The 11,952-nt window shown below is 59.8% G+C and overlaps 1 protein-coding gene across 5 annotated transcripts; it reads left to right on the forward strand.

The window, feature by feature from the left end:
• The first annotated feature begins 751 nt into the window (after nucleotides 1-751).
• FGF8 (fibroblast growth factor 8) lies at nucleotides 752-10,982 on the forward strand. 5 transcript variants are annotated; one of them, XM_030808077.1, is made up of 6 exons: nucleotides 5,003-5,248; nucleotides 5,341-5,377; nucleotides 5,901-5,987; nucleotides 6,205-6,385; nucleotides 9,540-9,646; nucleotides 10,485-10,982. In XM_030808077.1, the coding sequence occupies exons 1-6, from the start codon at nucleotides 5,217-5,219 to the stop codon at nucleotides 10,773-10,775; spliced, it is 735 nt and encodes a 244-aa protein (XP_030663937.1). In that variant the 5' UTR covers nucleotides 5,003-5,216; the 3' UTR covers nucleotides 10,776-10,982. The 5 variants fall into 5 exon arrangements, with proteins under 5 accessions (XP_030663954.1, XP_030663937.1, XP_030663942.1 ...); XM_030808082.1 differs by having other exon boundaries at nucleotides 6,238-6,385; XM_030808094.1 differs by lacking the exons at nucleotides 5,003-5,248; nucleotides 5,901-5,987 and adding an exon at nucleotides 752-823 and having other exon boundaries at nucleotides 6,238-6,385.
• The last annotated feature ends 970 nt before the right edge of the window (nucleotides 10,983-11,952 follow it).

Genomic DNA, 11,952 nt, shown 5'->3' on the forward strand with positions numbered 1-11,952 from the left:
TCTGCAGGTGGGGGAGGGTCATCGCAGGAGGTTATCAGCATCCAAACAAGGGGTCTGGGCCTCTGTCAGCACTCAGGCTGATGGGCAGGGGGCAGATAAGCGGGCTTAGGCAGCCTGAGGAATGTGCGTCCCTAGCCCCACGAGGGGCTCTGGCCCACAGAGGGCCTGTGAGGGCAGGGCGGGACCAGGCTTCGTTCCTCCTTTGAGCCTTGCAGGCTGTCTGAGCAGGGCTGGGCCCTTAGAGAAACCTGACTCCGGGGGCCAGATGGAGGGGACTGGCCAGATTGGGTGACAGGGAAACCAGAATCCGGGTGGCCTGGCATATGGGGGCAGAAAGGGGCCCCAGGGAATTGGCCTCCTGGACTAAGGGATTCTTGTGCCCCACACACCGTGGGGTCTGGGGGTCTCTGGTGCCTGGAATCAGGTAGTTCTGGCACTTGGCTGCCTTTGTGCCAGGAAGAACTGACACACCTGGTTTGAGGATGAGTGTGTGTGACCAGCTCTGGGGTCAGCAGTTCAGCAGCTGTGTTGGTGGTGGGCGGGGGGGAGGGTTGTCAATGCCCATAAACAAACAAACAAACAAAACATTGCCTCCCCAGACAACCTGGGGCCAGACAGGCTGAGGATAGACAGAGAACAGGGCCTGATGGGGGTCAGGCCAACTCCCACCCCCAGCCTCTGGGCAAGGGGGAGGGGCCCCGGGATATAGCAGGCTGGTGGTTCTGCGGCAGGTGAGGTCAGTTTTGAAGATCTTGCGTCCGCAGTACTGACCCGCACACTCTTCAGCGCATCCCTAGTGAAGGAGGTTCTCCCCTAGCCCGTGGTGAGGAACTAGGGGTCCAATTTCCAACCTCACTCTTCCTCAAGTTGAGGACAAAGGGAGATGACGCCCGTCTGTGTTGCGGCGATCTGGGTCGCAGGCGCCTTTCTCCGCTCCAGGAGGACGCTGCTAAAAATGCTTCGCTGGGGAGCCCGGCGGAGGGGTGGCCTGGCTGGGAACCATGGGTCTCGCTGCGGAGCGCGGTCGGCAGGGAGAGGGAAGTCGGGGCTGGCGCCCTCTGGCGGGCGAGGTTGAAGCCGCTCGTGGTCGTACCGCTCACCCGGCCTCCTCTAGAGGCTCCCGGCGGGCGCCGTGGGGCCGGGGCCTCCGAGTCCCGCCACTGCCCTGGGCGGCCGACTCTTGGGCAGAAGGCGTGGGAAAGCCACTGAGGTTTGCATGCACGCGTGCATACGTTCATTCATTCATTCGAACGACTTGAGTTGGAGCGGGGAAGTGGCTCTCACTCCTCTTTCCCTTCCTCCTCTTGGCCCCAGCCTCCAAAGTCCTCGGCACGTGCTTGGCAGGAGGAGCGGGAGACTGGCTGAGTCCTCTCTCCGGGGAGGCCTCCCTAGCTGACCCATCTACCCCCTGCGCGGCCCCGCCCCAATATTTACCCCACCCATCCCCCGCGATGCCACTGATCGCTCCTTGCATTCCTCGCCGGTTTTCCAGGTCTGTCTCCCGGTGGGCGCGGGCCTGCGCCGAGCACGCTCCTGCCCGCAGTGGGGACCCAATCCACATCAGCCTCTCGGCCCAGGAGTTTCTCGGCCGGTTGGGGCGCCCCGCGGACACAGCTGGGCAAGGTTTATTCCTCTCTCCTCGCCCCCGCCTCTCCTCGAGCCCTCTTCTCTCCCCTTCAGCGCACAGTAGGAGCGCTGCCGGCTCACTGTGGCCTCAGACCCCTGGGGGATGAAGGCATACGCCGGGGTTTGCCGACTGCTGGAGGAAGGGCAGGCTCCTATTTGGGGGCAGAGGGAGACGACTCCCAGACAGCGGCCGAAGTGCTTAACGTAGTCTCGGCGATTTGCATTTGAACGGTCGGCGGTGAGTCCGCGGCGCTTTGAACGCCCGGCACAGGAAGCGCGCGTCGGAGCGAGCTGCGGTCTCCGGCGGGGGGGGATTGGAGGGGCCGGGGGCTGGGCTGGGATCGAGGGGTGCGTTTGGAAATAGGCTGAAGGAGTGTGTCTGGGTGCCGGCGAGGGCGTGTCTGCGGAGACGGGCCGTTTGTGTTGGCGAGGAGTGTGTGTTTGTGTTTGCTGGCGAGGGAGTTTGTGTCTGTGCGTGTGTGTGTTTGTGTTTGCGGAGTGTGGGGGCGGCCGGGAAAGGTGGCCGGGCTGTCACTCAGCGATCAAGTTGACAGGCGCTCCCTCATCTGGGCCAGGGAGCTCTGATTGCAGATTCGAGGAAACAAAATAGCAATTGTAATTACCGGGCTTTGATAAGATAAAGGAGGGAGGGAGCTGGCCGGGAGGCGGGCGAGCCAGCGAGGGAGGGAGCGGCCTGCGGGGGCCCGGCGGGACATTTGCATCTGTCAGTCACGGGGCGTGCTGGGGAAGAGCCAGGTGCTTGTTCCCGGGTTGTCCCCATCTGCTCCTCTCCCCCAGAGAAACGGACTTTTGGGGAGATGAGAATTTCAACGAACTAGGTGAGGGTCCGCTTCTCAGGAGGGTCTCCAAATCCAAATGTAAAGGAATCCTGGTCCAGCACAGGCTCCCTGGCAGAGGCTGGGACAGGACTGAAACTTGACCTCGGACCCTTCAGATCCCAGGACGCCCATCTCTGGGGCAGAGGAAGAAGGGTGGCTGAAGACCATTGAGGGTCAACCCAGGGCCCTCAGAATCTTCTGAGGGTTCCACAGCTGGAGCTGAATGCTGGTCTCAGCCAGGGGCTCTGCCCCTACCCCCATTCCAGGGAGGGGCAGGTAGCCAGAGTGGCTCTGGCTGTGACCCCAGGACCATGCAAACACTGTTTGATGGGCGGGTCACCCTCACCCCTGCCTGGGGCCTACTCCCTGTTCCGCTTATCTCACTGATGTTCAGAGAGTCCATGGTGGGAGAAAGCCCATTTCTTACAGGAAGTGCCTGCTCTCCATCTCTCCATTCAATCATTTGTTCGTCTATATACACAACTAAACATGCTTGAGGGCCTACTGTGTACAAGGATGAGGGTAAGACCACAAGCAAACAGACATCACCCTTGCCCACGTGAAGCAGTGCAGAGAGGGAAACAGACACTCAACGAATTGTGACTCAGGCCTTACACAGAGCACAGGGAAGGCAAGGGCTGGCCTGGGCTGTGGCCACTTGTATCCACCTGACTTGTCTCCGCCTGAAGGACCCACCTCCCCATGGGCTTTAGAGGAGACAGTGCCTGCCAAGCCTGTAGCAGATACAAGTGCTCACTAACTGGTGGAGTTGCTGGTGATAATCTGTTGGGAGGAGGTGAAGGCAGGTCTTCCTGGGGAAGTTGCAAATAGGCTGAAGTCCAAAGGCTCAGCCACTTTCCCCATCATTCATTCATTCATTCATTCAATGAACTCTTAACTGCAGAACAGCTCTGCCCAGCTTTGTGCCACGAGCTGTGATTTCTGAGCTCGTAAGTCATGGTCCTTGCCACAAGGTCTGTGTGGGCAACAGCCCAGTGAACAGATTCCTGGAGGGGGATGGCAGGTGTGCTCTGGAAGTCTACTTCTCTGAGGAGGGATAAGATCTTGGAACGCACCCTCTAACTGTTTTCCCATCTCTCCATTGCTCAGTGTTTGCATTTATGGCTGGGAGTTGGAAAGATGGGGCACAGGGAAAGGTGGGACACAGAGCAGGGAGGGAGGCAGGGCCTGGCTGTGCCGCTGGACTAGGGCTGCCGCTAATTTTGGCCTAATGGCTTCCTGGGACCACACCAAACCCTCCAGCCCTACCCCCAGGGGAATGGAGGGTCATTGGGGAAGGGGGAAGGGGAAGTTGTGGGTGAAGACAGCAGCCTGGTAGGGCATCACCTGCTCCTCACAGGGCACCTGTCCCAGGGCATCTCTGTCCACCCAGGCTGCTCCCACAGAAGCAGCGTGGGGGCTCAGGGTTTCCAGAAACCTCAGGGGGGAAGCCACAAGGTGAGGGGATAGGAAAGGCTTAGACAAGTGCCTACCTTCTCCCATGCCCCAGGCCCAGCTGACCAGCCCCTGCCTAGAATACAGTAGGTGTGTAAATACCTGTTAAATGAAAAACGAATGGGGCTTTGAGGGAGAAAGGGCTGGGTGGCCTGGATGGAAGTCCCTTCCCCCAGTAAAAGCTACTGAGGGTTTTTTTGCGCCTGCTGCCTGCTGGGGTAGGGGGACAGTGGGTCCTGCCAGGTACTTCCGGGCTCTCTCTTCCACACAGGTGGCTTGGGGTGCTCCTCAAGCTTCAGGCTAGTGTGTGTGTGTGTGTGTGTGTGTGTGTGTGTGTGTGTGGTGAGGGGCACAGGGGAAGGGGTGATGGTGATAATGGGGTGGGGGGAGGAGGAGGCATTTCTGGCTCCCAGGGCCTCCTCGGGAGAGTGAACGACACTGGAGAGACCGACAGGACGGGGCACGCGGCCGAAACAGGGGAGCGGGGTCCAGGTGGCACCGGCACGCACTGCGCAAGGGCCGGGTGCGCAGCCATTCGCTGCACGGTTAGCGGCCGCTCCCAGGGGCCCGGCGGGACACACAGTAGGTGGCTCGGAGACCGCTGCGTAGCCGGCGGCGGAAGCGTCTGGGCCCGGAGGCGGAGACCCAGCCCCACCGGACTCAGGCGCTCCGGGAGGTCGGGGAAGCCCAGGCCCGGGGTCTCCTGGCCCGCAGAGCTCGCAGCCCTAGGCGCTCCCATCCCCGCGCGTCCGGGCCCGGAGAGCGCGCGAAGGGACAGGCCGGGGATAGGGGGAGGCGCCCAGACCGGCCGCCCCCGCCCCTCCCGCGGGTCCCCAGACCCCTCCCCTAGCCCAGACCCTCAATCCCGAACCCGTCGGCCGCCCCGCCCCGGCCGCCCCGCCCCCGCCCCGGGCTGCATCCAGGCCCCAGTTCCCAGCCGGGGGCTGCGGGCTCCCGCCGCCCGTCCCGCGCTCCCCCCTCTCGCCCGGTGCGGCGCCCCCCGCCCCCACCCCTCCCCGCCCTCCCACCTCCCCACCCACCCCGCCAGCCCGTGACCCTCCCGCCCGCTCCGGCTCCCGAGCAGCCAGCGGCCACCGGCTCCGGCAGCGGCGCACAACGATTCGGTGCGGCGCGGCGAGCACGACGTTCCACGGGACCCGCGGAGCCGCGTCGTGATCGCCGCCGGCCTCCCGCACCCGCACCCTCTCCGCTCGCGCCCCGCTCCGCGCGTCCCCCCGCGGCCGCCCGCGGGACGGCGTGACCCGCCGGGCTCTCGGTGCCCCGGGGCCGCGCGCCATGGGCAGCCCCCGCTCCGCGCTGAGCTGCCTGTGAGTACCGCGCCGCCCTGCCCCACCGCCCGCCCGCCGCGCCCCTCGCCTCACCCGCGCCTCTCTCTCCCGCCCGCTTTTGTCTCCCACAGGCTGTTGCACTTGCTGGTCCTCTGCCTCCAAGCCCAGGTGAGGAGGGGTGCACAGAGGCGGGGGCCGGGCGCGCCGGTGGGAAACCCGGGTGGGCAGCGCCGGTCGGGGGCACCGGGACCGACTCTGCGGCCGGCGCGGGAGGGCTGAGGGCACCTTAGAAACCCAGCCCCGAGCCACCCCGAGGAGGGAGCTGAGGCACAGAGAGGTAGCACCCCGCCTGAGGTCACACAGCGAGTGAGTGGCCAGGATAGAAACGAAGGTCTCGGAGCCCAGCACTGTCCCCCGTGCTTCCTGGCCGGCTGGGGGCATAGGGAACACCCAGCCGCCGAGGAAGGGGGCAGCCGGGGCCAGGGGATGGATGTTCGATGTCAGGGGAAGCCGGGTGACTGCAGCAGAGACCCTCTCAGCGCCCCTCGGGGGAGGCTTGTGGCCGGTTTGGCCCAACGATCGGGTGCCCAGGTCCCCTGCACTCTCAACATTTGCTCCGTAAATTTGTCTTTATAAATGTCAGGGGTCGAGGAGGGCTGCCTCCCTACTTAAAAGCGCCCTGCTCCTCTAGGAAGGCCCGGGCGGGAGCCCTGCGCTGGGCAGGGAGCTCGCTTCCCTGTTCGGGGCTGGCCGGGAGCCCCAGGGTGTCTCCCAACAGGTGGGTCCAGCTTCTCCCTGGGGCTCGTTCATCCTGGGCTGGGTCTGCCCGACTTGCCTGGGTGGGGGATGGTGGCCTGGGCTGGCATGTTGGGGGAACCCCCAGCACCTGCTGGCGGCTTGGAGCAGTGAGGGGGACGCAGGGTGATGGGGCCACTCGGGCCCCTGGGCAGAGTAGCATTATAATGGTGTATTGTGTATTTTTCAATTTCCTAAAGGTAACTGTTCAGTCCTCACCTAATTTTACACAGCATGTGAGGGAGCAGAGCCTGGTGACGGATCAGCTCAGCCGCCGCCTCATCCGGACCTACCAACTCTACAGCCGCACCAGCGGGAAGCACGTGCAGGTCCTGGCCAACAAGCGCATCAACGCCATGGCAGAGGACGGCGACCCCTTCGGTAAGGCGCACTGAAGGTAGCTTATGGGATGCGCGGCGCCTGGACCGCCAGTCCCAAGTGCACTGGCCGGGGGCCTGCAGGGTCCCCAGCTCAGAAGGGAAGGAGTTAAGGCAGAAAGGTGTCTTGAGGGTCAGCTGGGGAAGAGAGGGCTAGGGAAGGGGCCTGGGGGAGTACTTGGCCACAGGTGCCCCCTTCCCTGCCCAGCAAATGAATGAACCTAGGAATCTCCCTTTACACCTCCCCCCTTCATACACTCCTCCCCAGCTGCAGGTGGAGGCAGGGGGTTCAGGGGGAGGGGGCCTAGGTTTAAGGGAAGCGCTTGAAAGAGGATATGTCGCCAGGGCCCACAAAAGGAGAGTGGGAAAGAGAAGGGAGAGAAATCCCCTCAACTCTCCCAGTTGGAAAAGGGGGTTGCTGGAAACCCTTGAATACTTTAATCGGATGGGTCAATTACACGTGGAAACTGGGCTTGGAAGGGGGCTCTCCCTGCTCCACTCCCCTGGGAACACAGGCGGCTGGGGCAGGGCTCCCGGCTCCCTGTGGGGTGGCAAGTGCGGAGAGCTACTGCCGGCAGAGAGGCTGAGGACTGATTGATTTCTAAAACATTCAATATTCCTGCCTTGAAACGGGGCCAATTTCCAGAGTCCTGGATGTACCAAGAGAAAAGCAAGCCCTCTGGGCGGCTGGTGTTGTTTTTAGAGAGCGATTATTGTGAGTTTAAAAACCTTTAAATAATGACCACGTTAAACAAGCATGAAAGGAGAGGGGAAGACTCTATTAAAATGTAATAAAAAGGTGAGGCATTTTAAGAGCTAAGAAGAAAAATGAAGAATGATATAAAACAGAAAAAGAACGAGCTTTTTTTCAGATGTGGAGTTTGAAAGGAGTTGCAAGTCTGTAAATGTTAAAAAAGAGGTTCAAGATTGTTCTCTCTGAATCTCTGGAGAGACCCCCGCGTCTGGCAGAGCGATTAAAACTCTTCTTACTTTCACCTTTTTTAACATTTCCTGAATACTTTCTCCTCTTCTTGAGCCAGTTTGGGGGATCGAGTATGTCTCGCTGCATTTTTTCTGCATCGACGTAGCTGACTTCCCTTCAAAGCTGGAGGAGGAGACATAATTTTCCTGGGATAAATCTGTCACTGGGGTGGAAGAATAGGTTTGAAAATGTTAAGCTTTCCAAAAGCCCGGTCGGGAGAGCTGCCGTAAACTGCGGCCCCAGCTCCCCAGATCGGAGCAAATTCAACCGACATGGGAGAGAGGGGGCTCTCTGGGGTGGGGCGGGGGCGGCCTGCCCGGTGGCCGAGCTCCCCTGCTGGGCTGGCAGAGCAGGCCTACCATCCCTTTGTCCCTCCAAAGTAGCTGCTTGCTGCCCTTCTCAGCTTCTAAGGAGAGGAGACGAATGCCTGGCTCTTCCAGGGTTTGCTCTATCAGAGCAAATGGCCCAGCATCCTTGGATTTTGGGGAAGGAAGCAGAAGCCAAGCCGATGTGGTGGAATTCATCTTCAGACATCAGAGGAAGCCTGATGCTCACTTCTCTCCTTGGCCATATAAGAGGTTTCCCGCCTTCCCTAGTTCCTGCCCCACAGCAGGATAGGAGCTGGAGGCCCTAAGAACAGAGGCTCAGGGTATTCGGCCAGGACAGGAGAATAGCAGAGAGGTCTCAATGGCTTCTTTACTGGCCCCAGGAAGATGCAGAGGCACCTACTTCATCCCTGCCTGCCACATCTGGCCAGAATCCCCAGAGTGGCATCCTCTCACTCCTCCAGTCAGCATCCTTCCTGGCCCTTAAAAACAGCTGCCTCTTGCTGTGGAAGGCAGAGCAGGAGAGGGATGAGCAGACTGGCTAGGTCCAGGAGGAGGTGGGCAGGCAGTGAGGTGACAGCTGCATTTCCCTGCTGACTTGGGGCCAAACTGGGGGCTTGGCCACTGGTCCCAGCACTGAGCCTGTGTGAAGCGGGGAACATTACAAGCTGAGCAGTGATGACTGACTTGATGACCTCGGTGCCCCAAATCCCTGCCATGGGTTTCAGGGACAGAGGAGGTGCCGTATGTCAATGCAGGCTAAGTCTGAGAACTGCTTTCTCAAGGAGGCGAGAGGCTAGGCTCTGCGGCAGGGATGGCAGGAGAGCCAGCGCCTTCTGTCCCTTCCCAAACAGTGAAGTCAGACTCACTACTTTCTTGAGGACAGCCTATAAGAGATGATTGCATAGAGAGGTGAACGGGACAGGCTTCTGTGGCAAGTTGGCTGTCTAAGGGGAGGGGAGTGGGAAAGGAGGCGTAGAATCTTTCAGCCTTGCCTCCTGGCCTCCAGACTAAGAGGCCAGTGAGCACGATTCTCCCTCCTCCTCACCCACAGAAGGTATTTGGTCACTGGGCTGAGAAGCCCAGCTGTGACGAGGATGAAAGAGAAAAGACGATTGAGTTGTTGATTTCTAGACACTGGGCTGGGGACCCTGGTGACTGGGAAGCCACAGGGAAGAGGCAGGATCCTCCTGGCAGGTGTCTGAGATTCTGGGAAAGCAGCCTGCTTTGGGCTGTGTGTTTAGGGAGAGCTGTCCCCATCCCTAGCACCTTCTCAGCAGAGCAGAGCCTGGTGATGTTGAGGGGCTGGGGGTGGCCAAAGCTGTGAGTTAGAACCCAAAGTGGCAGAAACAGGAGACAATGCTTTCATCTTTGGCCTTGGGACTGGAGGTCACCACTTCACCCAAGTGTTTGTAATGACCTGTGAGACACACGCACATAATATTTGGAGTTGGAAGGATCCTCGGAGATCTTTTGATTAGCTATGGAACTCTGATTCAATTAAACTTTACTTAGAGCCTCAATCTAAGAGACATCACTGTCTGGTTTAAAAAGAGGGTGGAAGGAATGGCACTTCAGCCTTTTCAATTTGATGGTCCCAAGACCTCTCTTGAGAACCCAGTTTGAAAACCATAATCCCATCCACTGCCCTCTGTAAACCCAGGGGTGGGGCTTGAGGTCCAGAAAAGCCCTTTCTCCGGGTTGCACAGCATGTTAGTAGCTGGGCTGGAGCTAGAGTCCATGTTTTGGCTTCCTGGTCTTTGGAGCAGTTGCTGCTGGGCTGTGACAAGTGTGTGGACCAGCTAGGGTCAGGGATCTGCCAATAGCCATCCTGCTACCTTCTCTGACAGCAAAGCTCATCGTGGAGACGGACACCTTCGGAAGCAGAGTTCGAGTCCGAGGAGCCGAGACGGGCCTCTACATCTGCATGAACAAGAAGGGGAAGCTGATCGCCAAGGTGAGGCCCCAGCAGGCAGGTGAGGTCCGCGGGACCTGGGGAGTGGCTTGGGCTGGCTGGACTCCTCCGTGACAGTCCTGTGCTCTGATCCCAACAAGGTAGGCAGAAGGCCACAGGGCCATCTTGGGGTTACCTCATGATTGGGTGCAGGAGTGAGGGAGAAGGAAGCTGTTTGAGAGATGAAAACTAGAAAAGGCAAAGGAGGAAGAATGAAGGCTAGGGAAGGGGCTGGGGGGTGTTGGTAAATTCCATATATCTTTTTAACAAATCGCCAAATTGCTTTGCTATTATGTCCAATTACATGGTACCAGCATTTGGAATGTTCAGTAAGCCGCAGGCCCAGCCCCTCGGCCGAGCTCTGAAATGGCTCCATTAGTCACGGCTCCTCTCCAGCCTCGAGCTCCCCGCTTCCTGGGCTTCTAGGGCTGGGGTCTCAGCATCTCCTCCCAGGCCTCCCCTCCCCCATAGGGTGGCTGCCCTGGGGCCAGGGAGCCGAAGTCCTGAGGGGGTGAGAGGGGCAGGTGGGGAGACGGGTGGCCAGACTGGTGGGCAGGAGGCCAGAGCAGGCAGGCTCTGGGCCCCTCTCTCTGTCTTTCTGTGTTGGGGCCCAGCCCCTCCGTAGACAACCATGTGTCACTGCTGCCTGGGAGGACAGGAAGTTGCCGGGTGGGCTGCGAGTTGTGAGGGATTAGAGAGCGGGTGCCCAGGCAGGGGGTGGGGCTGCAGCTCCTGCCCACCTCGCCATCTGCTGGGGTGCCCACCTGCTGTCTGGGGCCGCTCGCCCTCTGCCTCTGCTGGGGGGGCTCTGTAACTTGGTGTCTGGCTCCCCTACCTGCAGAGCAACGGCAAAGGCAAGGACTGCGTCTTCACGGAGATTGTGCTGGAGAACAACTACACAGCGCTGCAGAATGCCAAGTACGAGGGCTGGTACATGGCCTTCACCCGCAAGGGCCGGCCCCGCAAGGGCTCCAAGACGCGGCAGCACCAGCGTGAGGTCCACTTCATGAAGCGGCTGCCCCGGGGCCACCACACCACCGAGCAGAGCCTGCGTTTCGAGTTCCTCAACTACCCGCCCTTCACGCGCAGCCTGCGTGGCAGCCAGAGGACTTGGGCCCCCGAGCCCCGATAGGTGCTGCCTGGCCCTCCCCACAACGCCAGACCACAGAAAGCCTCATCCTGTAGGGCACCCAAAACTCAAGCAAGATGAGCTGTGTGCTACTCTGCAGCTGGGGAGGTGTGGGGGAGCCCTGGGTTCCGGTTGTTGATATTGTTTGCTGTTGGGTTGTTGCTTTTTTTTTTTTTTTAAACAAAAGAGAGGCTCTATTTTTGTATTCCACTTGGCTGTGGTGTCTGTCTTCTTAACTCTCAGAAAGCCCCATTGGTGGCCTAGACTGGGATTCCGGCTGGGGGTTTGTGGGGCTGGGGGGCTTTCTCTAGCCTGTGCTGCTGAGGCCCCAGTACCTGCAAGGCCAGTCCCAGGACTGGGCAGCCAGGGACTCCACTGCACCCCCAGGTGGGGCAGGGAGGAAAGGACTGTGACACAGGGCAGTCCTCTTAGAAGTGGGTATCAGACTGGTGGCTATTAAATGATTGAAATATTTATTTAACTTGCATATTAAAAATGTGTGCTGGAGAGTGAGTCCTGCCCGGGTCAGCCCCTTCCCCCAGCCTTGCCGCAGCTGGTGGGCGGCTGGGAGACGCAGATGACCAGGCGCCAGCTCTGATCGCAGCCTTCCTCCAGCCTAAGGGCCCCTGCCTGTCAATCATCCCGACACTGTCACTTGAGGGGTTTTCCTGCAAGGACAGAAGCAGGGAAAGGGGCAAGAAGAGGCTCTTAGCTAGTCCTTGGAGCTCTCAGATGTGTACCTCCTAGCGCTTTACAGAGGTCATTGCTAACACTTCCCCAGGCCACCTCAGGGCCAGAAATAATGGATGTGCTAGGACCAGAGCTGTAATCATGGATTTAAACCTCTTAAAAAGTGCTTCTCTGAGTGCCTAGGTCCATGTGGGAGACAGGTTGGAGATTCCAGAACTTGTTCTTTCTGAGACTCAGGCTTCAAAAAATGAAAGAAAAGAGCAGCTACCAGGGTCCAAGGTGGGGGCATGTTGGAGGGGGACCGCCAAGACTGGTGTTGACAATTGTGATGTGGGACAAGTGTTAACCTTGGGTGATCTGGTGAGATAGCTGTGGGCAGAAAGCACTGAGCTCAGGTGCTGCAAAGAGCCTGGGGAACTGTCTTCCAGGAAGAGGCTGCCCACCTCGGAGGATGGGCCTGGTGGGAGAGGAGCTGGGCACTGGATGGCAC

This window comes from Nomascus leucogenys, chromosome 3, assembly GCF_006542625.1.
Source record: "Nomascus leucogenys isolate Asia chromosome 3, Asia_NLE_v1, whole genome shotgun sequence".
Lineage (NCBI taxonomy): Eukaryota > Metazoa > Chordata > Mammalia > Primates > Hylobatidae > Nomascus > Nomascus leucogenys.

What these genes read in the sequence shown, in the direction of transcription:
- FGF8 (XM_030808077.1), top strand. Translation starts at nt 5,217, where the DNA reads ATGGGCAGCCCCCGCTCCGCGCTGAGCTGCCT. An exon ending in CGCTCCGCGCTGAGCTGCCT is followed by an intron (nt 5,249 to 5,340) that starts GTGAGTACCGCG and finishes TGTCTCCCACAG; the next exon opens with GCTGTTGCACTTGCTGGTCC. An exon ending in CCCAGGGTGTCTCCCAACAG is followed by an intron (nt 5,988 to 6,204) that starts GTGGGTCCAGCT and finishes AATTTCCTAAAG; the next exon opens with GTAACTGTTCAGTCCTCACC.